Source organism: Suillus discolor (genome assembly GCF_016758755.1).
Source record: "Suillus discolor strain FC423 chromosome Unknown F5147scaffold_17, whole genome shotgun sequence".
Taxonomy (NCBI): domain Eukaryota; kingdom Fungi; phylum Basidiomycota; class Agaricomycetes; order Boletales; family Suillaceae; genus Suillus; species Suillus discolor.
In genome coordinates this window covers 103,325-127,496 of record NW_024541264.1, presented here as the reverse complement: position 1 = coordinate 127,496, position 24,172 = coordinate 103,325, and the positions used below count along the sequence as shown (strand labels likewise).

Genomic DNA, 24,172 nt, shown 5'->3' with positions numbered 1-24,172 from the left:
CGCTTAACGATAGAGGGACATGCAATCTAGAGCATCTACCACGCAACCTCAACACAACTCGATGTCAGCAAAGCAGTTGATTCGTCACCGACTTGTTATATCGTGTCCCCTAATTATGTACTCCAGCCGACATGCTTTTGAATAATGCTTTCGGAGACTTGCAAAATCACGTTGAATCTTCGACCTGGTCACAGCCACAACAAACAAGTTCTGATGATAAGAATGTAATTTTTGCTGTAGAGAATGTAGGTTCGCTAGCTCCTAAGTATAGTAGACTATCCACGAAATGTCCATGTAGATTAGCTTGATTTATCGTCTACTGTGATACACCAAGCGAAGTCGAAAGCGTATAAGAGGATATACAAGTGGCAAATCAAGCCAGTCCATGCGTAAGTGTCCCAGTAATTAGATATTCTGACAAAGAGTGCAGTGGAACGTGATCTCGTTTCGGAAGAGAGCAGCTGAAACCATGTTAGGGACAGATAATGGATGATGTGAGGGAGGAACTTACGCAGAACAATGAGAGATGCCAAGCCCGACACCACGAGAATATAGAGCAAAGTGTATTTAATGATCTGTCGAAGACTTGAGTTAATGGAGTCAGAGGTAAATCATGGGACTCACAATCCATCGTCTTTGTCTCTTCTGCTTAGTCGAGTAAAGAGGTGCTCGAATCTGTTTGGATGGACGGAGCCAGACTGCCAGGAGTTCAGACTTACAAAAAGGTAAAGAGTTCGACAGTATCACTTACACAGCATAGTTGAATGCAGCTTGTCGATGAATGGAACGAGAACAGGCGGGGTTAAAATCACCAGGAGGATGTGACCGAGTAAGAAATCTGAGCTCCACAAAGACATCTCGACGATCTTTACGATGAATTCACGAGCTGGCTGGGACATCGCGCTATTACCAAGGCCACGGCCGTACCATTTACCAGACCACCACGCACGATTGGTTTCGTCGTGTTTGAACTCGCGAGATAGGAAAACTGCAATGAGAATCTTCTGGATCGCACGCTGAATGGCAACGATAGTGATGACGCCGAGCACTGCATGAGATGCATCCCAAAGCTCAAGGAACCACTAAGATACATGTCAGTTCAGTGTCATCAGTGTAGATTAAATCACTTACGAAGAACTCGAAGAATGAGACAATTCCAAGCAACGCTAAAAAGTGAGCGACGGCAGCCATGACCGAAGCAAACCTCGCCCACTTGTCAAACATAGGTCCCACGAACAGCGATATAAAAAATAGCGATATGAGAACAGCAGCATTCCAGACGATAGGACCAATCGCGATAACAGCTATTCGAATCAAGGGACTGGGGTTCTGCTGGCCATTGACGTTGGGGAATGACTTGACGAACATGTATGCGATGACAAAGATGGCAGCATGGCAGATCGGCCACACGACCTCCGAGAGGACAACAGCTCGCCATGGGGCACGGGGCAGGTCTCCAGACAGCTTTTCTGATGGAAAGCCAAGCTTCTTCTTTTTGTACCCGGTGATCATAGTCCTAGAAAGACGGCAGTATCCATACCAACTACTCGCTTTCGTCCTCGAGTTACCTCGGGACATCCAACGCAGGAACTCGCGATAGTCGATGATGAAGTCGGCAAATGAGAACTGATGAGGGTTAAAGACAAAGGGAGCAATGCACAATGAGAGCACGGAGAACCAGAAGTAGATGAGATGGGGTATCCAAATCGTCAGAGAAACATAGAGAAGGATAAGCAGATTCCTCATGCCCATGTAGATACCTGGTCCTGCAAAGCGTGAATACAAAATGCTAAAGGATATTCGGGTCGTCGCAAAACCACGGCCGGTTGCGATATAGCGAGCTCCACCGAATGTCAGATTGCTCAAGATAGCTTGAGAGTATATCTGTGTCGAGAAAACCTCAAAAACGGGAGACAATGACAAGAAGTGTTTTCCGAGACGCAGTAGCGCTTTCCCAGTTCCACGCTCAACAAGTTCTGTCGTCAGTCAGTAAAGCCCAGCCCAAAGTGGAATGCAAATGAATTACCTTGCAAGAAGAGAGGCAGGAAAGCAATGAAGAACACCAAGAAAATGGACACGATGCAGCGCTTGATCCAATCGAAGACGGGAATGAGGTTGTAACACCCAGAACCCTGCTGACCACCAAGGACATTGCCCTGCGCATCAACTTGACAGATGGCGAGCTGCTTGTTCAAAGTGCCGATGAAGAGCACTACAATTTGTCAGGAACGCAGGTCAAATGTGCAACACGTCAGGACTCACGAGTAACCATGAACACCTGGATCGAGTAGATGACCAAGATATTGTTGATATGGAAACCAGGATGTCCATAGTAGAAGGTCAAGAAGCGGTCGATGGGCAACTGCGTCCCGAGGTAGTAGTACTCCCGACTAAGCATCTGCTCACCCATACCGGTACCGATCTTAGTCTGGAAGTTGAGAATCGTGCCGAACCCAAGATCACGACCCTTTCCACACTGGTAGTACTCCGAGTGCTTGATACGACCACCACGCCCAAAGGCGTTCATACCGGCGAAGATGTCCTCGTTGAGATGCAAGCCTTTCTGCGCCTTTGAAACTCCACCGCGTGTTGTCATAAAAAGGGCATTGAGGAAATCAGGGTGTCCATAGTGCAACTTGCCCCCAATCCACGCGAGCGCACGAGCCGTCATCGTACCGAATGTCTGTTCCTTCCCAGCAGCAATGTCACCCAACACCCCGATGTTCTCCGAGAAAATGTACTCGCGCGTGCCCACGATAGCAACGGGAGATTTCTTGAACTCCTTGTGGCCCCATTGCGCATACGGACTCTGGCTTGAGATGGAGTATTCCTCAAACTCGCCAAGGATGTTCCGAATCTTGAGACATTCTTCAAGGTAGTTGTCCTGGTTGGCATCGATAAGCTGAAGGTATTCGCCGCGATAGAAAATGATGGCATGGTTCTGGTTGTCTGACTTTCCATCACCAAGAATAGGATTTCCGGGCAGCTCGATGCGGAACTTGGGCTTCCGTTTACCAGTAACGTCGTCAATTTCTGAATGACCATCAATCAACGTCGAAAACAACCGGCCTTCGCTGCCTTTTGGTCCGGGCTCTTCATCAAGGTACGCAATCTGTAGATCTGGATATGCACGCAGCAAAAACTCAGCGTTCTCCTGCTCCTCCTTGTTGAACTTCGAGAACCGCTGCATGGAGATGGCAAACTTGAACTTGCGGCGTGCCATCCTCTCAAGCTCCCGCTCGAGCTTCTCCGTATTGCCCCCAAACGTGGACACGATGGCGGGATTCTCAACGCGGTAGAGGAGCTTAATGGCCTTGGAATAATTCATCATGCCAGAGACAGTACGGTAGAGCGTCTGCGCGCGCAGAGAGGCCCAGATACGTGTGCGGAGGGTATATTCTGGGCTCGATGTCTTGAAACCGATGCAGTAGAAAGGCAGATCATCCGCTTTGTTGTTCGTCTTCTCATTGATGGAACTCGTTCCATCCTCGCTCTCCCCAGCAAGGATCTTTGTGTCCTTCACGAAATTGTCCCATTCAACAGAGTGGAGCTGCTTCAGGTACTCAAGCAACGTCACACGGGTGTTCTGGTCTTCCTCGCGGATGATTTCGCGCAAGCTGAGTAGAATCTTCTCAGAATAGTGTGGAACGAGGACAGTGAATGTAGGCATAGCTTCCACGGGGAGAGGCTCGGGCAGTGCGGTGGTAAGGGAGCTAGCAAAGAACGAAATCCTGCGCTCAGCCTCACCGTCTGCGGGGAAGAACGTGCCTTTATAGTTACCACCGCTCTGGTTCAAGAAGAACGGAGGCGCATTGAGCGTTCGGCGACCGTCAGCAGTCTCAGCCTGGTGATACAACAACCGCTGGACATGGTCAATCCCAAGGAGATGCTCGCGATACATGGAGATGATGATGGCATTCCAGATCTGCGAGACAAGGACCTTGGGTTTGTATTTGACCTCCATCTCGGCAGTGGCCAGGAGTTTGGCGTAGATGCGCTTAGGAAGGCGGGTGTACACATCTTTCCAAGGCGTCCAAATCGACAGTCCAAGCGAGAAAGAGCGAGCAACGGAGAAAACGACGACCCAGATGATGTACCACAAGTACGTGTCAAGGAAGAACAGTATCAAGTCCATGATATACATGATAGCCAATGTGAAGGGGACCTGATTCGAGCAGAGGACTGTGCCGAAGAACTTATCATTGCATCCCTGCACAGTAGTCCGTGCCATGACTGCGATTGGCGAGCTGAAGGAACTGGTGAGAAAAAAGTATGATTCTGTAAATTTGCATCCGAAAACTAGGAGCCAAAGCATGATGCTTGCAGTACGCGCGGTACGCGTAAGTTCCGGGTAAGATGCAGTAAATGTCTGCGAGGCCATGTACTTGCGTGACTTGCCAGCCACACGGTCACCAAACATGCGCCCGGAAGGAAACAATCCGAAAGCAACAGTCGCGACGATGGAGATGAAGAACTGCACAATGCCAACGATAACAGGAATCTGCGAGGTGGTGGGGGTTGGACGGTTCTCTACATATGCAATGTATACAGTCGGACCGCCCGTAAGCGCTAGAATGACGAGGAGGAATATGAATCGGGTTGTGAGATGGGAGGCATTATTCCATGTTGTGGGGATGTACATGAACTCGGCGAGCGTGGCAAATATCATGATCAACGTGGCAACCGCACCTCCGAGGGCGGTTGCGGACCAGGTCATCGCGGATGAAGGGAATTGCGAATTTGGAGGCGCGTACACCCTAGGGGAGTTGAATGCGGTATAGAACCAATAAATTGCGACGTGGAGAATCCAGATGCGGTTGAAGTTGACAAGTAGATGCGCTGTGGAACGCTTCTCCTTGTAGGTCTTGAAGAAGACTTTGTTCCAGTCTACGCGCCGCAGGTTCATGTAGCGCTTGGCGGGTGAGATGTCCACAAGGCGAGACTGGAAAGCATGTTAACTTGACGCATGCTGCAGGGGAAGATCACCTACATGGTTCTCAAGGACAATCCGTGCCAGACCCTCAGGATACCAAAAAAGCTGGTTAATGTCGTCATATCCGATGATCTCGTCATGATCCCTCTCCCTCCTGACGAACTTGCCCTCTGCAACTTCATAACCCTGGTCACGCATGAACGTGTATAGTGGCTTGATGATTGTGTGCAAGTATAAACCCTCCCGTACGGGCTCCACGCTATTTTGGCACTCGGGACTACGGTAATAATCGTCTGCGCACTTGAATATGAAGCACAGGCACTCGGGAACAAAGCGCACGTTGCCCGCCTCGCCCCAACAAAGGAGGTAAAGTGCTATCTGGCGGAGCCTGTCGTATTGACTCATGTTATTCATCGCGTTACGCCAGCGATTCAGTGCGCTATCCAAGTGTTTCGAGCCTGGTGTTTTGACTGAGCCGCCTCGGACACTTTTGAGGCGTTGCAAGCCGGGATTCTGGGTTTGTCCGACGGCATCATCGAGGTTGAGCTGTGCAGCAAAGTACCACTTGCGATAATTTGCGTGTTGTCCGCCAATGTAATCGGCATGAAGGGTTGTCAGGGCCTGATTTGGACTCATACGGGAGGCGCGGGAGTCGAGAGACTGCATTAAAAAATCAAACTGCAAAATTGATTAGTGCTTGTGCGTGAAGCGTGGTGATATCACAAACCATGTTTCGCATGGAATCACGTTGAAACCCGAATTTTTGGGTGAGGTCTAGAAAAATGTCCTCTATTTCTTCCATGGAAATTGGTATCTGACGGTCGGGAGACCAGGCTGGATATGGGTAGGTGGCTGAGTCGGCAAAGGGGGAACCATATGGCTGGCTCGCCTGTGAGTTAATAGATGGTGCGTAAGAGCGACTGCCATGTCCAGCATCAGAAGGAGAGTCGCGACCTGTGAAGGGGCTAGAATCATAAAATTGCTGGTTAGCTGCGAGACGAGTGGTGCTAGCATAGGGAGTGCCAATCTCTGATTCATTGTCATAGTCTTGTCGAATAGGCTGTTGTTGGTAGAAATTTGGCTGGCCGTAAGGGTTTGGGAAAGGACTGTTAGGCTGTTTGAGCCCATGGGCTGGTTGAGCCATGTTAATAGTCTCGACGGACGATCAGCGGGTCGAAGTAAAGAACGACTATAAGGAAAACAATAACAAGTACTGAAAAATATAGGAAAGTCCGAGTCAGCGCCCAGCGGTGAAAGCAGGATAATGGAGTATCTGTGAGACACCGCGATGCGCATATAGAACAATCATCACTCGTGAGAAATCAAACTTGGTTACCAGTAAAATTAGTTTTTCTAAAAATAAGTAACAGTCACTAGTCGACGACCATCACGTACGTTGACGTTGAGCTGCGCAGTCTGCAGTTTCAACTTTTCTGATGGCACTTCCAGGATTACTTCTGCCCGTGTTCTAAATGCTGGCCGTCGTTGATCCGAGTCGTGTTCCGAGTGGTCTATAATTGTTCAACCAAATAAATCAAAACATCCACAGTCCACACGTGATCTCATATAGTAACGCGTCGCACGCGTCTTGACTCAGTAAACTCACATGTCTCAACCAATCGTGTTATGGAACGCTAAACGGCACGCAACCCATGTCTTTGACGATGCAGGCATCTCAATCACGAAAAATATATTGCCTCCTCCAGGCCCCCGAGCCCCTTATGACATGGATCCGGAGCCTCCAAATATCTTGAAGACCGTCCCACCTCTCGCGTACTTCTGTATTCGCGCACTCACTCCTCATGCAGACCAACTACACCACCTTCAGCATTCCGTACCCTACAGTAGGGATGTTGTCAGTGCTTTGGTCCGACGAACACCAGCCCCTCTTCCTGTCAAGAACAAGGATTCACAACCGTTTTTCGTTTCGATTGTTAACCCTAGATTGCTGGCAACACTCGCGCAGGTTATGCACCCGCTTCCTGAAGAGTTCATGGACTATGACATACCACTTAGTGATGTCCATCTACCATTGCTCCAAAGAGTGCCTAGTCGGGAAAACTTCTGCTTTATAACTCTTCTGGCCTTACCATATTGCAAGGAGATGTGCGACGACACCATTGGCGTCATTCGCCGTTTGAACACCCTCACTGCGCTGGATATAAAAGGGACAACCGTAGGATCCTACGGCCTTACTGTGCTTGCTCGCGGCTTGTCATGGAGCGACGACGAACTGCAGTCCAGGACTGGTTGTTGGGGACTCAGAATCCTGAGCCTGCATAGCTGCACCAATATAGGCAACGAGGCTCTCCCCATATTATCCAAATTTCCCCTGTTATCATCCATCGGTAACTTCCTTCTTTCTCCATTCCGCACCACAACTTATCCGTGCCCCATCGCCAGACCTGCGCTTCACTAGCTGCACGCGACACGCTGTCTCCAAACATCTTGCTGATGCTGGCTTCAGACCCTCTTCAAACCGTTTATTGTTTCATCCTGCTCCACTGGAGGTCTCGCTTAAGCAGCTCGAGAATCTTGGTCCAACTTCAATGTACTCATGCGGACTCACCTCCGTATTCAAGTTGCACGTTAACAAGCTCAACCATAGCAACCTCTTTTCCGAACACGGAACCCCGTCGTACATTCTCCAGGACATGAGGGAGGGACCAATAAGTTTGATAGATGTTGATGTCGATGAAGAGAACAGCGTGCTAGCCGAACCTACCTCTCAGAATATGCAGGCAAGCACGACGTCCATGTTCTATGCATCGCGCCTGCCCCGCAGAGAAAACCTCATTCGGGCTGCAGCCGAGGAGCAGCTTCACCCATTGACTTTGGCGCGCCCTCCACCCCAATGGAGTGTACTAGACGTACTCCGACCACCGGTACGACAGCAACAATCGTATGATCCAAAGGAAGACCCACCACCACTAAAACTCGAATCCATGGACCGTGCGCGTCTCACCAAGCGTACCTTGTCAAGCGTGCAAGATATGGTCACGACCCTGGCCGATAAGAACAAGAAGCGGAAAGTGGAAAGTGCATTCGCCAGCGCAAGTGCCTTTCCAATTTCCGTTTCGAAGTCGAAAAACCCTTTTGTCAAATCTGGGGGCTCGACTTCCAAATCGAACGGGTCAGGCGGCATGGTGCGATCCGTGTTCGCTGAGCAGAGAGATGCTGCCACTGCATCAGCACCTGTTAAACGAGACTGGTGCAAAGCTGAACCGTGGCCCAAGTTTTGTGATGGAGGGCCCTTGAAACCCTTGAAAAATTCCATGTCTTCGACTTCCTTAAACAACACCACTTCGAACTCGGTCTCCTCTGCGAGTGGCAGCTCACTTCTTGCTAATACCTCGAACCCTGCCCAAAAGAATTCGGAGCCTCTCGCTGAGGCTAAGATACTCAGACCCATCACATCGTACCCCGTCCCACCGTGTCCACCAGAGCATTTTCTACTGGTGCCACAGATATATCCAAAGAATTGGGAGAAGAACAAAGGGGCTGCCCACTCTGTATTTGAGCCTTTTCCCGATCCGACGGCGCCGATGGATGGGAGCGATGATATCATTGAAGTGGAAGGAATCGGTTCCATTCACGATGACGATCCTAAAAGGAATGAGAATCCTCCGAAGAAAACTGGGAGAGGTCGTGGCGGTGCCAGCAGTACGGCGAAGAAAGGAAAGCAGAAGGCGACTGGATTTGATTGGAATAAGTGGAGGCGGGAAACTATGTGATTGACATCATTATCTTTTCTTTGTGTACGATTCTTTATCAGTCCTTTATACTTTATTACTCAAATACCCATTCACGGATTCTTGTCTCGTGTACTTGTCCCTTTACTAACTACTCGTCTAACCGAGTTACACGTGTACTTATACTCCATGCTCACAAGCTTGAAGTTGACTGTAGTTTTTGCGCACATCACGTGAGAGCCGCGTTCATATCCAGTTTCATTTGGCAGATCACTTTCTAGAGAGTCCCTACGGGCTAATGTCCAGGCACGATGGACTACTTCTCCAAGTTCCTCCGCGCAACGCCCCAAGCCTCGCCAAAGCCCGTTCAAGACCACGCAGATGAATTTAGCAGATCCTGGAATGTCATCAAGGTACTACTCCCCTCCCGAATTTCCGTAGATCCCAATTGAACGCGAGTCGGCATGCTCGTAGACAATACTCGAGCACCCAGACGAGCGGCAGCTCACCAAGGGCATCAAGTCTACCGATGCCCCAGCCCACTTGCAATTGATGGTCGACGCCCTGGTCAGGGAATCGGCCCATAACGAAGAAGGGTACGTGCTCTGCAACCATGAAGGTCTCGATAGCGTTTATTGTTGCTCTTCGTCAGCGCAACTGGTGCCTGCTTAGAATTTCTGCTCAAGAATGGTCTGCACCCCAACAACTACGATCTGCCCTAGGCGACTGTATCTAATAGTTCTTGCTCCTACAGATGTCTTGGGCACACTCGTGCGCCTTGCAGAACCCGACAGACCCTCTGGAATCCAGGCCGAGGTGCTCCGTGCAGTGCAGAACATGGTTGTTCTCATGGATGAGCAATTCCTCGTGCACTCCGCTGTGCATCGCGCTGTCCTGCGCCTCCTGCGTAACTGTGCCGGAGACGACATCCAAGAGCAGCTAGACGGTCGGAACAGGATTATGGGAGCTGCTAAAAATGCTGTACGGAGCCAGCCGTCTGATTATGAGCTTGATCGTAAGTGTTTGCCTCGTGTTCGACTATCTGTGGAAGCTGATGGATGGCAGTGTTGAACTTACTGTGTATTTTGTGCAGCCGCATACGCACGTATCGCGAACTGTTGATGATCTTCTTCCATGATAAGCACTGGTACCACTCAGAACCGCTTTTCTCCGTTGAAGAAGAGGATGAGGATGAGGACGAGGACGAGGATGAGGGCAAGAACGATGAGGAGGAGACAAGGGAGCGTGCATCACCAACACCTTCACAGGTCACAATAACGTCTGCTCCTGCATCTCAGGCTGCCCATTCTCACAAGACAGAATACGAGTTCCTCCTCTTCAACTATCTACTCCGATTCGTTCACCGCGAAGGGCAAATTGGCGATTTTGCACGCACAGGCTTGCTCTTCCTCATGGATGTTGCAATGTCCCCTGGGGAACCGATACATAGATTAGCGGGGGATGAACAGGAGTCAGCTCCAGCATCTGGATCAGAGACCGCAGCTGGAGATCCGATTACAGATGCAGCACTCGCCTTGGCGGAGTATATCGTCGATGGTGATTTTTCAGACGTTCTTGGGGCGGGTCTGGGCGCAGTATACTCTTTGCTTCCATCGAAATTGGAAATCAAGTCACCGACTCGGGCTGATCCCTTGCATGGCAGTGGCATGGTGCTAGGTAGCACTGGATCAGACACTGAAGATGAGACAGAGCATGCTGAATTAGTGGTGGAGAATAACCGTGTCTCAGGTGTCGAGGACTCTTTTAACCCAGACTTCAAATCTCGCCTCGACCACTTCCTCAAGTTGCTAGAATTTCTGCAGGACATTTTCCGCAGAAACAATGTCCATGATTCCCCCGAGTCCAACCTCGATGCGTCTGCGTTGGTAGGCACTTCCATTGTGCACTCTATACTGGATGCCGTGCGTCGCAGCTTCCTTGAGAACATACTCTACCCATCCGTTCTTGAGTGTTCCGATCTCGACGGTAGCGCTGTTGCTGTGATGTCTTATATCGACATCGTAATTCGTACTCTCGAACCAGGTCAGCTTTCCGACCTCTTCATCGAATTCCTCATGAGTGAGGATAACGATGACGCCTCCCGTTTCCGACCACACCCTCGCATGCTCAATCTCAGCAGTGCTCCACCTCGCGCTACTGACCGCTCAACAAAGCTCCGCCGGCGCAAGAGTAGCGCGATGGTTCTGCTTGAGATGGAGGCTCCTGAATCGCAGAAACAATCGGAATACTTCACCTCAATGGGGCGATTCACGTTGAAAGACTTGCTACTCACGAATCTGCGCTCGAAGAATCAGGCAACAGTCGCATCTGCTCTGCAGTTATTGCAGTCGATGCTGAGCCAGAGATGTCACGTTTCGACCAGCGGTCTGTTCCTCGTCTTCTATGATGCAAATGCGACGAGCTATCCTGAGCCTGCTATGATTTTCCCGGACATCACACAGACAGCTGGAGAGGATAGCGACGAAGAATTTGTTTACCCCGGTGCAGAGGATACCAAACCCTCTGCAAGGCCACGATTGCCGCCCTTGCCCACATTCGTCCAGCCAGATATAACGTTCTCCACGCACGAGCGTGAGATGGGACTCTACCTCACACTGGTCTCCCGTGTTGACCCCTCACATAACGATGATGCATTCAGCACTGGCTATGACCACTATCTTCGCGACGCAATGTCGTCCATCCAGAACCATAGCTGTTTCCACATCCATGATGACGAAGACGTGGACACACGTTCAAAGTTCAAGCATCGGCTCAATGTCAATGACCCCATTCTCTCGCTCATCCTCGAGTCTATGCGTACATTCTTCTCGAACTCGCCAAAGATGAACATTTCGCTCACGGGCGTGCTTGCAGAGTTAGCTGTCTGTCCTAACCGCTCTATCGCGGGATGGCTTACATGTGCAGTGTCAGAAACTCTCGCTTCATTCTCGGATCCCTATCTTGATGCAGATGATGGCCGAGATGATAGATCCATAGACTCTGTGATCGATGAGAAGTTTGCAACAGAAACCAACATACTCCCCGCCATCAGGCTCGATGAACATAGCCGCCCTGTCGTACACACTATCTTCCAAGGACTCGTCGGCCAGCTGGAACGCTACAGGCAATCAGTCGAAAATTTCGACCAATATCTTCTTGAAAGGCGACAGGGTCTTTTGTTCTCTGAAAATCTGACAGATGCACTCACTCTCTCACTTGAACCGGTTCAAGATGCCTTATCGCAGTCAGGTTCTTGGGATGTCGTTCAGGCTCCTGAAACGCCTCCTCAACGCCCGAAGCCGAAGCCGAAGACCTCGGCTCTCGTATCTTTCCTGACCCCAAGAAAAAGCAAAGCCGCTCCGTCCAAGGCGCCTTCTGAACCCACAACACCCCCGGGGTCGGGCGGCAAAAACGTCGCTGCAAGTCCATTTGCTCCTCATTATCAGCGCACGCGAGATATTGTCGTTGAACCTTTCGTGGCTCCCGTTCCCCACTTGAGTCCTTGGACATCAGCCCAGCCATCAAAGTGGAATGCGGATGAAGATGATATTTTCAGTGCAGGAAGTCAATGGGGCGGGCACACAGCTACTCGATCAGAGGGAGAGGACTTACATGGAGGGAAGGCAACGCAGGTCACATTGTCGCAACTGCTGGACAATGTTGTTATTTTAGAGGAGTGCATCAAGGAGCTGGTGGCCATTATTCACGCTCGTCGTAGTTTAGGAATTGATCTAGTAAGATACGTGTGAGCTTCACTAATAATCTCATTATCATTTGTGGAGGTTGGAATCCAAAAAAATGCCACCGTCGTAGCTCATCAGGTACATCGTGAGACGCATCATATGCAACATAGACAAGGGTCGACCAGTCAGGTTTTGACAACAATAGTTTAGAAGAATACATCAAAATAAATACAATACAAAGCAGAACGAGGCAGGGTATGGCAACAAACATCCACAGAACAGGGGTTATTTGGCTTTCTTCGCTCTCCCGCTCCGTCTCCCCTTTGCTGGTGATGATCCTTCACCTGTTGGCTTGCGTTTATCCGAAAACATCCTCTGTTGTATCTTGGCAAATTCCTCGTCATCGATGTCAGGAGGGTCCTGGACATGAAGTTTCTTCTTTGGTGATTCCACTTCAGCTTCAGACTCATCAGCGCCCTTCTTCCGTTTCTTTCCCTTTCCTCCCTTCTTTTTGGATGACTCTTCCATATTTGAGTACTTGGCAGCCAGGTCGTCCAGGAAACCGTGGCGGTCCTTCTGTCTCTTCAAAATGAGGGCCTGAAGTGCTGAAGTGTCTCCCTTGTCATCGTTATCGTCATCTGCTGATTTCTTCGCTTTCCCCTTGCCTTTTCGCGCCCCTGTCTTTCCGCTTCCATAGAACTCATCCCATACGCCAAGCTCCTTCGCGAGTTCTTCAGCCTCCTTTGCCTCTTTGTCACTCTGCTTCTTCCTCACTAACTTGGCTTTCTCGTCTTTGGAGCTTGACGCCCATTGCGGAAGACTCGGCAGATCACCAGCTTGTACAAGATTCGAAAGTGCGATGATGAATCTTGGTTCATCATCAATAGTAGAGTGAGGAATGTGCTTCATGATTTCGTCGAAAGATCCTCTGGTTTCGAGGTACGCGGCCTTGAGGTCCTCAATCTCCTCAGGAGATCCTGTAAGTAGACTTACTTAACAATCTACCAGATATTATTTAGACGCACCTTGATATTCTTTCTTCATTTCGTCCAGTCTCCCGCGTGTGACGCGATCAAATAGGTCCTCAAAGTAAGCTTCCCAACCACCGTCTTCATCCGCCTCACCAAGTAATCCTTCATCAGTCTTTCCGGTTTTGTCATATTTCTTCCTCCGCTTTTCGTCACTTAGTACGGTGTATGCAAAACCAATCCTCTGGAACTGCGTAGATGCTTTGGCCCTTTCCTCCTCGGTGGCGTTAACCAGTTTGTCAGGATGGCACAGCAAAGTAAGTTTCCTGTAGGACTTGCGGATATCTTCTGCGGAGGTATCTGATTTAAGCGACAACACGGCGTAAAGGTCTACATCTTCTTCGTCAAAGAACTGGGATATGGGGTCCTTGTCATCCATGGTGGCAAGAAACGCGTTGACTGTCACACAACGCGCTGAAATGAGATGGGACACGTGCTACTGTAACAGTCACGTTCCATGCCACAGCAATCTGCGGTTTCACGCGGTGTCAACATCCATGCCACCCAAAACGTCGGAAGACCCAGAACAAAACCCATATGATCTACTTGAAATATCACAGGAGGCCACAGAAGCCGAGATTAGGACTGCCTATCGAACCCGCTCACTAAAAGTTCATCCAGACAGAGTACGTCTATTCATTCTAAGATCGAGAGTCTGAGACTAAATTAATCTTGTTGTTGCAGAACAGAAATGATCCTAATGCAGGTGCGTACCCAACCATGTTAAAAATGTAGCTAACACATAAATGTAGCTCAGAAATTTCATGCATTGACAACCGCTTCCACCCTCCTCCTCGATCCGCTTCGCCGTCTCGCGCTCGATGCACAACTCCGTCTGCAAGCTGCCAAGAAGCAGCGCTTCGCATCTTATGACAATAAGCGCAAGGCGATGGTCTCTGAGTTGGAGGAGCGGGAGAAAGAATTCAAGGGGCGAATGGCCAAGGAACAAAAGAGAACTGCGAGGGAGAGCGAAAACATGAGGATTTGTGAGGAGGGGCGACGAATGCGGGAGCAGAGGGAAAAGGAGCTCGAACTGCAGGAATTAGAACGTCAATGTGCGAGGATGAAACCCGAATCAAATGGAATTGTCGAAGAAGAACCCCTTGCTCCGCCGCCTCTTGGTGATTTGGATACAACAATCCGTATAAAGTATGCACTGTCATCATATCCTGCACTTTCTACAGCATCTGCGCTCACAGCCCACCTTCGACAGTATGGCGAGATTGATGAAGGGATGGTAGTGATGTTGCAGAAAGCCAATAAGTCGAAAAAACCCAAGGGAGTTGTAGATGGCGAGATGATAGTGACCGCACTGGTGCCCTTCAATCAGTTGGGCGCTGCATTTGCTGTGGTATCGAACGCCGAATCGCTGAAAGAGCGGGGCATGGACGTGGCATGGGCAGGCGGATCTAAGCCTCCGATCCTAGGCTGGCTCCATGAACGCGGAGAACTTGGAGGACCCGCAGCCAATCGTGCCGAGCCGCTCCCGACAAAGCCTACTCCGGAGGGGACGACGTTTGGTTCGTTTCCCTCGAGTTTTGTAAGTATTTAGGTACTGCTTTGATCTGCTTCGGTACAGGGGTGATCAAAAGAACCTAACAGAAGAAGGTAGGGTGAGTGGCATTTGAATCCGCCGGCGGGATCATCTATATTATCATACACGCCCTCCACCTCAATAAACAGAGCTCAGTGAGCTTAGTGTCCGAAGCCTGTCTGCATTAATTTCGTATGTGAGTCTCCTGCTCTTCGCAATGCCCTCGCCTGGCCTCTGTAGAATGCGGTAAGACGTAACCCGCCGCCGCGGCGGTACGCAAAACAGCCTGGAGTACTACCGTCATCTAGTTCTACTAGTAGCACAAAATATGGTGTAGCTGTGACTATCTGTCAATCTAAGAGCCTTCAGAGACTGTCTTGAGATGCTGACGAAGGGTGCCGCAAGTAAGGAGATGAGGAATTTTATTCGACTGCTTTCACAGGTGGCAAAGGCAATAAACAAGATTATGATTGCTAATACTCCCACGCACTGGTTATCAGTGCCATCTCTTCAAAAGCTCTCCATTTGCTCTCCGTCCTCCATCTATTGACCACAGGCAAGACAGTCATACCTTCTATCCTGTGGAGTACGAAAACATGCCTCCTGCATTGGAATCCCTCCCAGTTGTCATGTCTTTGTGCTCTACAGCTTCGTTGGTATGTCTAGCCGTTGCAACGTTGAGCTAGTTGCAAACACTGGGCTATCCGGAGAAATGTCCATTGAGATGACGCTTCTACGGAGAGCTCTGATGCTTTGCTTGAGAGATTTCCAGCGTTTTCGTGCTGCGATCCGCTGACATCATGACATCTCCCGTCTGATGATACTATCACTAACCCACAGTGCGCACCAGTGGCCAACACAGTACTGTCCTCCCAATCCCAGATGATGATCAATGTCCACAGAGCCTATCCTCATACGTCGCCTGTGTGGAAGAATGCCATTACCATTCGAGTCATTCGTAGTTTCCAAATGCGCGGATGGATTTGGTGTTTGTTATCATGGGCTACTGCCGTTTCTTGTCGAGGATATTGAGCATGGTGCTCTAGGATTGTTTGACTGGGTACTTTTTGTGCTACTTATGGCACTATTACTCTGCACGGGACATTGGGAACGAGCTCAGTCTGCCGTAGCTCACGCACGGCAATATGATAGAACGATCATGGATATAAGTTCTACCTGACCTTCTAACTACTCGCTTCGACGACTCGGACTACTTACCCGCATCGAAAACTGATCAGTGATATGATCTCCATGTGGGTCGGATCTCCCACCTAAAGTTGATCTCTATCTCAATTTGTAGTATCGATCGTTGAACAAGCTTCCATGATTATGTGGAGAACAGCGCTCACTTCTTGTTCTTGGATCAAAATGTGAGTAGATCTCTCTGTCGCCAGTGTGTTGATTCTCATGGCTTTTGTTCCCTTTTGGGCGTTTAGCCGTCAAAAACAAGATCGCTAGCCTAAAGGCATCAAACACACGCGGTTTCCGCAACCAACACTCACCTGATTGATCGCACGCTGGTGCATTGGACTCAACGGCCCTATCGCGCAGATCACTGCGACGACCATGCATTGTACAATGCACAACTGAGTTGGGAAGCTCGTTTGGTTTCAAGAAACTCAAAGAACCCATAATCATCGACAAGGCCGCCAGGGTCCCTTGTAATGAAGTAGGGACAGTATTACCCCAATGCTTGTCCCTAATTCGTGATAGTTCATACATACAAGGCCCAACTCATTAATTTTCACTTCCATTCCACGCCCCTATCGTGCTATTAAGGCCGCTATGAAGGTCGAATGTCATCGGTGCAGGACTCGCGTTCTACAGGAGCTGACGAAAGTTCATGAAACAAACACGATGCTGAAACAGGACGATAACACCTACCCTCAATCCTCATGCACATCCATCTCAATTTTTCTTTTCTTTTTGTATCCTTGTTTTGTGTCCGTTGGGGCAAAGCCCTATAGTAGACAGTAATCCATCTCATCAACCATACCCGCATGATACCAATGCGTCACAGTTGCAGAACCATTATCCCCAAGTCAGTGTACATGATGACTCAATCGCTATATGCCCTAATGACGTCTTCTGCAGCCGGTTTCGCATTCAGCCGTCCCTTCAGGCTTTCATTTCACGCCTCATCGTACCGAGCTTTATAAGTGACCCATCAGATCTTCAGACTCGGACCCATGGCGACGAGAACTTGAGCAATCGCGTAACAAACTTCTTCGGAGAATCGACGAGCTTATAATGGAAGAAGACAGGTGAATATGTCGCGAATACGTCAAAGATGTCAAAGTCTACCAAGTGCTCCCATTCTTTCGTGCAAACCCTGAAGAAGCTCGTCATCGTGTTTCAGAATCTGATGGTATACACTTACGCACACCTGAGACGCTGCACAAACAATATAGGGTAAGGTAACCAGTCATGTCCGATTCATCCAATTAACACGCTCTAGGTTTCTGAACGAACTGAAACAGAAAATCATAGAGTGGAGAAACTGGGATTACAATGATTTTATGATGTTAATCATGCATCGGATACTTTGAAGAGCCTTCTGGATCGCAGTGTAAGCCTCGTTTTTTGGTTTTCGGTCACTCCTTCTCATATCTTCCTGATAGGAAAGAGATCTGTGTCCTATGCACTTATCAGTCAAATTTACACCAAGACATATTGTTCCTTGCAATGATGCGGCAGTCCTTCGCGTCCTTCTGGCATGTGCGGAAGAAATTATGAAAATGACTTTTATGGCCTCGCACACAACCAAGCACAAGATATGGTCGATCTGCTTGAAGAGGTCAACTCGTATCTCTAGTTTATTTATGTGGTTGACTTTAGACATCCAGATCTTGCGACATCCTTCAACCGATCATGTTACACACGCACGGCTTTTGAGATATATCATTCGACTATCACGAAAATCTGGCCGTTTGCCATGTCAACTGCGGTTGGACGGACTATGTAGAGCCAATCCCGATGCGTGTTGTTGAGCAGGGTGGATCTGCAACTATCTTTACAGCGTCTTATAACCATCAAGCTGTTGCTATCAAGCGATCGCACCTGCCATCCATAGCCCAGTGTACTGTGTCACAAAGTGAGCAGTTTATCATCCGTTGATCTACACCCTACTCACCTGTCCGCATGTTTAGGACTTTGTGAGCGGAACAGTGATTTGGAGTCAATTGAAAACACGAGAATTTATAGGAGTCATAGACAAAGACTATAGGTTGTGGTTTGTTTCGGAGTTCATGTACAGTGGTAATGTGAGAACGTACGGGCAGGGAGAACTGCGATCTTCGGCATCTGGCAAGTTATATTACTGGTTATCAGCAACACCATTCGATTGGAGATTCTCTACCCAGGCAGAAGGAGCTGCAAAAGGTCTTGCTATCTGCATACTCTTGGTCCACCTATCGTCCATAGTGATCTCAAGGGAGTGAGTGCTTTTCATGTCAGAAAGGTTCGCAGGTTTATTCCATACGAGAAAACATGGATTTCAATAGCTCTTGACGGAAATAAGATAGGTAATGGCGGCAGCGAGCCAACAGTTTGCAATGGAAGAGACGAATAACAGTTTATGGTCTGCAGGACGAAAACAAAACTAAGATTGTAAGGGGATCCGGGGGGAATGGCCTAGGGTTTGATGATGAAAACTGCCAAAGTGACGGCATAAATGGTTCCCAATTGCCGAGAGTAAAGGGGGGAAGAAGGCTTGTCAGGAGAATGTGAAGCAGGAAGGTTAGATGATGGACGTAGCGTATTCCTTTACACTTAGGGTCGAAATCCTCGGGCATGGGGGTTGGTGACTTTCGTGGAGGCTTGAGCCAGGCACTATGATGAATAGGCTTCCGAAATGACTTGAGCACGGAGAAGGAATGGGTAGTTGGATAGGTGCAGGAGCGGACAGGATGAAAAGTGCCGGTGAAGAAAGGCAGCAGAATTCGCGAGGAATGGCAGGAAAGAAAATAGGAATAGTAAGGAAGGGACCTTTGCAGGGACTTGAGTAGCGAGATGAAAATGCGTGAGCGAGCGACAGTATTGTGAAAGGAGCCAGCGAATCGAGCGATGTAACCGTTGTAACGCGTCATGATGAAGAGAGGAAGGCTAGATGTGTGGTGCCGGTTCCTTCCAAACGTTCAGGCCTAGGAACCGGCAGCTTGGAAATCTGGGATTTCCGCCGGAGTATTGCGGGCCCCCGTACTAGTAGCAGTTGGGTATAAGCAGTGACTCATGCATTGCCACGGTGAGCAGTGACCATGATCTCTGCCAGGGTGCGATTGGATCCGTACATGTGCCTCGCTGTACGTGTCTATCCTAGTAAGTTCTTCTTCACCGTGACAGCGTGGCAGTATCTGTCCGTGCCACCGTGGTTGGCTGATCCTCGGATACCCCAAGTTTTTTTTCTGTAATGTGCTATCAGTGATCCCAGTCAACCTTGTGGAAGGAGTCGAAACAGAATATGAATGTGGGTGTTTTGCTCGCATCCCAGCGCTCCTTGTATAACTGATGCTGCCGATACTCTCAGGTTTGTATCGACCCTTTCAGGTCTCGCCCGGGGTGCATCTTTATGGCAAGAACGGTATCTATTCCTGATTTCAGTTGATGCGGTTTAGCCATATTTGTATCCGAGGCCGGGGAACTTCTTTATATTATCAAAGAGTTACCGACGTACCGTATCTGTCGGCTGCGTTCCGTTCGCATCGTTGTCGATAAGACTGGATTTTCCTACTCTTTGCCATAAGTCCGCTCTGTTTTTCGAAAAAAAGCTAGGATGATGTGGCCCGGGCTGCGGGATAAGTATGGTCAGCTATAATTGGTAAACTTTCCCCGGCTCGGACTCTGTACGCCACAATCACATGACCCAGAAACACTGACAACTGGCCTAGAATCTTGCGCACGTTATACCATCTTATTTAGGGAGACGACCATATGATTAGCCTGGAACGTGCATACACATTCATGAGTCATGACTGTGAGTGTTTTTGCAGGTGTACACAAAGATCTCCGCTTTTAAAACGTCTGGTTTCCAGGCTCAGCGAACTGCACTATACCTGAGTGTCTAACGCCACCGCACATCATCGTCGGCCTCAATGCGTTAAAGTCGACAACTCATAGTCAGTGCACAAGGCCATGAAGGAGTAACTTAGCCAATTGTGCACATGTAATTCATGATTGCTACCGATGCTTCACCTGACGGCAGTCGCGAAGATTTTGTCCGGTTTCCGCACATTGTATGTCCACTAAAGGAGAGCCATCATTGTATCCCCGACTGTGCAAGTGGAGTAATGCGTAATAGGATATGACAGTACACGTCTCTTCCTGTCCGTAGGGAACCTTATTTAAACAACTTAAATGCACTTTCAATGAGGTCCATCCTAACTCCTCCAATCCACCATGCTACAGCTCCCTGGCTTGCGCATGTCTGATAACACGTCGCTCACCCTCGGCGATGTTGCGGCTTGTGTTGGAGTATTAGGAACAATTGTTTGGGTTTACCTTCGTAAATCAGACAGCCGCCTTCCTCTTCCACCTTCTCCTCCAACTTGGAGACTTCGGGGACACTTCCTGCCCCCTCGCGAGTGAAGTTTCATATCTGCGACCTCATCTATAGGATCTAATTCTATCACATTTCTGATCAGGCCATTTCTTGCTGTCGGGCGGTGGATCGACGAGTATGGCCCTCTGATTACTATCCGCTCAGGAATGCAGAACATGGTGATTATCGGCCGCTACAAAGTTAGTCCTTTTATGATAAGTTAGTATCTCCAAACTCAACACTCCCTGACAGGCCGCAGTGGATATAATGGAGAAGCAGGGTAAAACGCTAGCTGATCGACCTCGCCTCGTTGCTGCTGGAGAAATTCTTTCACGCGGACTGACCCTCGGTTTCTGTGGTGTTGGGGACAGGCTGCGTCGGCTGCGCAGGTTCGTCGTCGCGATACTGTAAAGGCTCAAACAGCTCTCATGTTACTTCTCGATGCGATGCAGAGTACTCCATACGCATCTCCAGCCCAAATCAGCCGAGACGTATCAACCTCTGCAGATGTCACAAGCGAGAACCCTAATCCTCAACATTCTTGACGATCCAAGCAACTTTCAGAACCATGCGATAGCGTAAGCGGTTTCCTACCTGTGGCGCCGGGTATGTAACTTACGGGCTCTTGGAAGTTGTGCCGCATCGACGATCCTGAAAGTTGCATATGGGAAAACCTCGCCGACATCTGCAACTGACCCCGAAGTTAAGGAGGCTCGCCACATCATGTTCCGATTTCGTACAATCCTGCGCCCCGGTGCTTACTGGGTAGACTCGATACCATGGCTCAAATACCTTCCTTGGTATGCGCCAGAATTAAAAGACGACTTTAAGAGGACAACGCGACTCTACACAGACCAGCTGAATCGTGTAAAACAGCACATGGTAGGCATTGCCTTGCCTATCTTCACGTGATGTCTCAGTTGTTCCACAGCAGAAGAATGAGGATATTGGCCCTTCGTTTTCAAAATACGTTCTAGAAAATGGGCATCTCTACGACTTGACAGAGATGGAGATGGCGTATCTTGCTGGCTCCTTTTTCGGAGCTGGAACCGAAACAGTAAGGCGTCTTTCTGTTTTTTTTACGATTGTATACACTGAGGTGGGGTGACAGACTGCTACAGCGATATGCACGGTGCTAATGGCAGCTGCACATTTCCCTGAAGAGCAAGCTAAAGTACAGGCCGAGCTTGATGCAGTCATCGGAAAGGGGCGAGGTAGCTTGATTGTATACTGTAGTTCTGTCAAATCATTCATTTTTCGCCAAAGCACCGACCTTCGCCGATAGACCATCCCTTCCCCGTCTGGAGGCCTTCATCTCTGAGGCTTTGAGATGGAGACCGTTGGCTCCTTTTGGTGAGTTTCTGAATGGTCGGTCCTGTGCTGACGTTCACACAGTCCATCCCACAGGATTCCCTCACCGAACTACTGAAGACGTCATTTGGGCAAGTGTTTTTGAACGATTCGTTGTGAGGGTAATCTTACATTTGTCTGCAGGAGAACTATTGCATTCCTGCTGGAACTACGGTGTTCGGCAACCACTGGTAAGTCTATGTCCTTCGAGGTATCACATCGAATTTTCACCGCCTCAGGGCCATCTCTCGAGATCCAGAAGTCTATCCCGAGCCTGATGCGTTCAAGCCCCAGCGCTGGATTGACGATCAAGGTCGCTTGAGAGACGATTTCGCATTCTTTGTATACGGGTTTGGTCGGCGGTAAGCACTATCTTGTGGGATGCACTTTCTTTGATTGTCCTTCCTTCCAGGATATGCCCAGGTCAACACGTTGCGAACAGGTTATTCTTTCCACCCACATAATTTCCTGAATCTCATCTGATATGTTACAGATCGGTGTTCATAAATTCGCTTCTTATTCTTTGGGCCTTCCAGCTCAATCTGGATCCTACGAAGCCACAGGATGACATGGGGTTCGCGAAGACGTTTATGCCAGACGTCCCATGCGCTATTGAATTTCAGGCGAGGGTTCCAGAAGTGGAGCTTAGGCGTATAATACATAATTATCCTGAGGCTGGGTGAGGAGCCTTGACGTCTCGGTAGGATTCAATTTGTTATAATGAGGCTATAGAAATAGTTCTCAGCGTCTGGAGAAGAATTGCTGAGGTATGAACAGACACGAGAACATCCCAAAAACCAACCGTACAGCGCCAAAAAGTACGCCCCAAAGTGCGGCGGCACGAACAGTGACTAACAGTCAGTTGTTGAATCAATGTGTGTCAGCGATGTTGTGATAAGTGCCCTACTTTGCTCCAATGTTAGATGGTGTAATGACATGGTCTACAAACGAGCAAATGCTTGCCTGACCGACTTTGGAATCTCGAGATCTGATGATACACGTTGGATTCAAACCGACATGTATGCATTTGCTTGTGTGCTATATGAGGCAAGTGGTTTTGTCCTGTTCAAGTCATTAGGCTCATTACTCCCTGCTTTCACCTCACTTTAGACGGAACCAATTCGCGTCTACCTCACGTGCGCGTTCCACTTGAGCCCTTTGAGGCACCACCAAAGAAGGTTGAGCACTGCACTGATTCTGTGGATAACCGTCAGTACGCAGTCTGCGCGTAGTAGGCCTCAAAAGTGCTCACCATGGGTGTTTATTCGACTCGCCTGTCCGTGGCGACACCTACGAACCCTGGGGGCAACCCTGGGAGCCAAGTAGTCGAACGTTGAAGCTTGTCAAACCGGTAACCAGCCTGGGAGGATGAGTGGAGTCGTTAAGGAAAGTGGGGGAGGGAGTCTAGCAAACAACGCTGAACCCTCATCATAATCCAACTGTGGAAAGCGGAATATAAACCATGTAACCTCGGGAGTGAGGTAAAAACCATCCGACGCTTCGGCGACAGGACACCCGAGGGCTGATGACTGAATGGTAACATTCACGAGGCTGGTTAGTTGATATGACGAGACGAAGGGTTCTACCTTAGTAGTCGCGTGGTGTCAGCGAGGCGGAGACTGCTGCTACGGGAAACCTTGCAGTGGAACTGGAAACTCGGTGTTTTCTCTGTGTATAACTGTGTTGTACGTGGGGACAATTCTGAGCGGGCGGTAACAGTCATCAACCTAAAGTCGAATGCTGCCACATTTGACCATGGTTGTTGGTCTGGTTCGAGAGGATAAATCCTCCGCCGGTTACATAGGTACTTGAATCCTATGTAGCTCAAGTTATAAACAGGGGAAAAGCGCATGTGGAACCGAAAGCTTCCATGTGTTAGGACTTTGGTAGCATATGCTCCGATACCTGAAGCCAACAGCTAGACTGGATGGTGTGTAGGGAGAGGGGTGTAAGGGTATATAGTTGTGCCCGTAGGGGAGGACGCCGGTACGAGTCCGGGATACAAATTCGGTCAGCCGTTCAAACCTAGCGAAGATTCAATCACCAAGTTATCCATGATCACGAAAGAAAAATTTCCGCTTGCTGTCGTTGTGCACAATCACACTTCAGGACGAGAGAATATGTTGAATATCTTGTTGAGACGTCCATAAAAGGCGAAACAAGTGGACCAGCCATACAAACGAATCCAGAGGCTGGATAGTGATCGATGATCTAGGAGATGCTGTAGTAGTGACAGACCGGAAGTAGGTAAAGATTGTGTGTCCATTTATGGCGCATGGATGGGCGCAGTGTGTACTGAGGTTTCAGCTAGTCTGAGATTTTTGGTTTCATACGTTCAACGTACTACTTATCCGGAGCGCCACGAAAAGGCAATCTCAATTCCCCGGACTCGCTCCACCTGTTAGAAGCGACCATC

At 49.1% G+C, this 24,172-nt stretch overlaps 8 protein-coding genes across 8 annotated transcripts; 5 read left to right on the top strand and 3 right to left on the bottom strand.

Moving 5' to 3' along the window:
• Positions 1–208: 208 nt before the first annotated feature.
• Positions 209–6,175, bottom strand: F5147DRAFT_90317 (glycosyltransferase family 48 protein). The gene is made up of 9 exons (XM_041444458.1): positions 5,661–6,175; positions 4,991–5,611; positions 2,263–4,942; positions 2,027–2,212; positions 1,132–1,976; positions 752–1,082; positions 625–698; positions 512–575; positions 209–461 (listed from the first exon to the last, which is right to left on the bottom strand). The coding sequence occupies exons 1-9, from the start codon at positions 6,075–6,077 to the stop codon at positions 406–408; spliced, it is 5,274 nt and encodes a 1,757-aa protein (XP_041294750.1). The 5' UTR covers positions 6,078–6,175; the 3' UTR covers positions 209–405.
• A 69-nt stretch (positions 6,176–6,244) lies between these two features.
• On the top strand, positions 6,245–8,831 carry F5147DRAFT_90299 (uncharacterized protein). Its single transcript, XM_041444457.1, has 2 exons — positions 6,245–7,281; positions 7,337–8,831. Exons 1-2 carry the CDS (start codon positions 6,540–6,542, stop codon positions 8,665–8,667), a joined length of 2,073 nt encoding a protein of 690 aa, XP_041294749.1. The 5' UTR covers positions 6,245–6,539; the 3' UTR covers positions 8,668–8,831.
• F5147DRAFT_685621 (Retinoic acid induced 16-like protein-domain-containing protein) lies at positions 8,832–12,424 on the top strand. Its single transcript, XM_041436685.1, has 6 exons — positions 8,832–8,858; positions 8,907–9,038; positions 9,100–9,221; positions 9,278–9,315; positions 9,380–9,640; positions 9,691–12,424. The coding sequence occupies exons 2-6, from the start codon at positions 8,937–8,939 to the stop codon at positions 12,372–12,374; spliced, it is 3,207 nt and encodes a 1,068-aa protein (XP_041294748.1). The 5' UTR covers positions 8,832–8,858; positions 8,907–8,936; the 3' UTR covers positions 12,375–12,424.
• A 45-nt stretch (positions 12,425–12,469) lies between these two features.
• F5147DRAFT_632843 (uncharacterized protein) lies at positions 12,470–13,825 on the bottom strand. Its single transcript, XM_041432832.1, has 2 exons — positions 13,334–13,825; positions 12,470–13,285 (listed from the first exon to the last, which is right to left on the bottom strand). The coding sequence occupies exons 1-2, from the start codon at positions 13,713–13,715 to the stop codon at positions 12,594–12,596; spliced, it is 1,074 nt and encodes a 357-aa protein (XP_041294747.1). The 5' UTR covers positions 13,716–13,825; the 3' UTR covers positions 12,470–12,593.
• F5147DRAFT_685618 (uncharacterized protein) lies at positions 13,800–15,311 on the top strand. The gene is made up of 3 exons (XM_041436684.1): positions 13,800–13,962; positions 14,021–14,042; positions 14,089–15,311. Exons 1-3 carry the CDS (start codon positions 13,834–13,836, stop codon positions 14,886–14,888), a joined length of 951 nt encoding a protein of 316 aa, XP_041294746.1. The 5' UTR covers positions 13,800–13,833; the 3' UTR covers positions 14,889–15,311.
• A 348-nt stretch (positions 15,312–15,659) lies between these two features.
• F5147DRAFT_90227 (uncharacterized protein) lies at positions 15,660–16,102 on the top strand. Its single transcript, XM_041444456.1, has one exon. The coding sequence runs from the start codon at positions 15,763–15,765 to the stop codon at positions 16,048–16,050; it is 288 nt and encodes a 95-aa protein (XP_041294745.1). The 5' UTR covers positions 15,660–15,762; the 3' UTR covers positions 16,051–16,102.
• Positions 16,103–18,314: 2,212 nt separating this feature from the next.
• F5147DRAFT_685611 (uncharacterized protein) lies at positions 18,315–19,411 on the bottom strand. The gene has a single exon (XM_041436683.1). It carries the CDS (start codon positions 18,956–18,958, stop codon positions 18,446–18,448), a length of 513 nt encoding a protein of 170 aa, XP_041294744.1. The 5' UTR covers positions 18,959–19,411; the 3' UTR covers positions 18,315–18,445.
• Positions 19,412–20,288: 877 nt separating this feature from the next.
• On the top strand, positions 20,289–22,439 carry F5147DRAFT_573316 (cytochrome P450; the record flags this gene model as incomplete). Its single annotated transcript, XM_041431150.1, has 13 exons — positions 20,289–20,449; positions 20,510–20,606; positions 20,659–20,795; positions 20,859–20,984; positions 21,039–21,288; positions 21,341–21,463; positions 21,518–21,620; positions 21,673–21,759; positions 21,814–21,854; positions 21,904–21,947; positions 21,996–22,118; positions 22,169–22,198; positions 22,250–22,439. The coding sequence occupies 13 exons, from the start codon at positions 20,289–20,291 to the stop codon at positions 22,437–22,439; spliced, it is 1,512 nt and encodes a 503-aa protein (XP_041294743.1).
• Positions 22,440–24,172: the final 1,733 nt, after the last annotated feature.

Coding starts and splice junctions, on each gene's coding strand:
- F5147DRAFT_90299 (XM_041444457.1), top strand. CDS start 6,540: ATGTCTCAACCAATCGTGTTATGGAACGCTAAACGGCACGCAACCCAT. Junction 7,282..7,336: donor TCCCCTGTTATCATCCATCG/GTAACTTCCTTC, acceptor CCCCATCGCCAG/ACCTGCGCTTCACTAGCTGC.
- F5147DRAFT_685611 (XM_041436683.1), bottom strand. CDS start 18,958: ATGACGCGTTACAACGGTTACATCGCTCGATTCGCTGGCTCCTTTCAC.
- F5147DRAFT_685618 (XM_041436684.1), top strand. CDS start 13,834: ATGCCACCCAAAACGTCGGAAGACCCAGAACAAAACCCATATGATCTA. Junction 13,963..14,020: donor TAAAAGTTCATCCAGACAGA/GTACGTCTATTC, acceptor TTGTTGTTGCAG/AACAGAAATGATCCTAATGC. Junction 14,043..14,088: donor CAGAAATGATCCTAATGCAG/GTGCGTACCCAA, acceptor ACATAAATGTAG/CTCAGAAATTTCATGCATTG.
- F5147DRAFT_90317 (XM_041444458.1), bottom strand. CDS start 6,077: ATGGCTCAACCAGCCCATGGGCTCAAACAGCCTAACAGTCCTTTCCCA. Junction 5,612..5,660: donor GTGATTCCATGCGAAACATG/GTTTGTGATATC, acceptor TCAATTTTGCAG/TTTGATTTTTTAATGCAGTC. Junction 699..751: donor GCTGCATTCAACTATGCTGT/GTAAGTGATACT, acceptor AACTCCTGGCAG/TCTGGCTCCGTCCATCCAAA.
- F5147DRAFT_90227 (XM_041444456.1), top strand. CDS start 15,763: ATGTCCACAGAGCCTATCCTCATACGTCGCCTGTGTGGAAGAATGCCA.
- F5147DRAFT_632843 (XM_041432832.1), bottom strand. CDS start 13,715: ATGGATGACAAGGACCCCATATCCCAGTTCTTTGACGAAGAAGATGTA. Junction 13,286..13,333: donor AATGAAGAAAGAATATCAAG/GTGCGTCTAAAT, acceptor GTCTACTTACAG/GATCTCCTGAGGAGATTGAG.
- F5147DRAFT_685621 (XM_041436685.1), top strand. CDS start 8,937: ATGGACTACTTCTCCAAGTTCCTCCGCGCAACGCCCCAAGCCTCGCCA. Junction 9,222..9,277: donor TCGGCCCATAACGAAGAAGG/GTACGTGCTCTG, acceptor GCTCTTCGTCAG/CGCAACTGGTGCCTGCTTAG. Junction 9,316..9,379: donor AGAATTTCTGCTCAAGAATG/GTCTGCACCCCA, acceptor TTGCTCCTACAG/ATGTCTTGGGCACACTCGTG.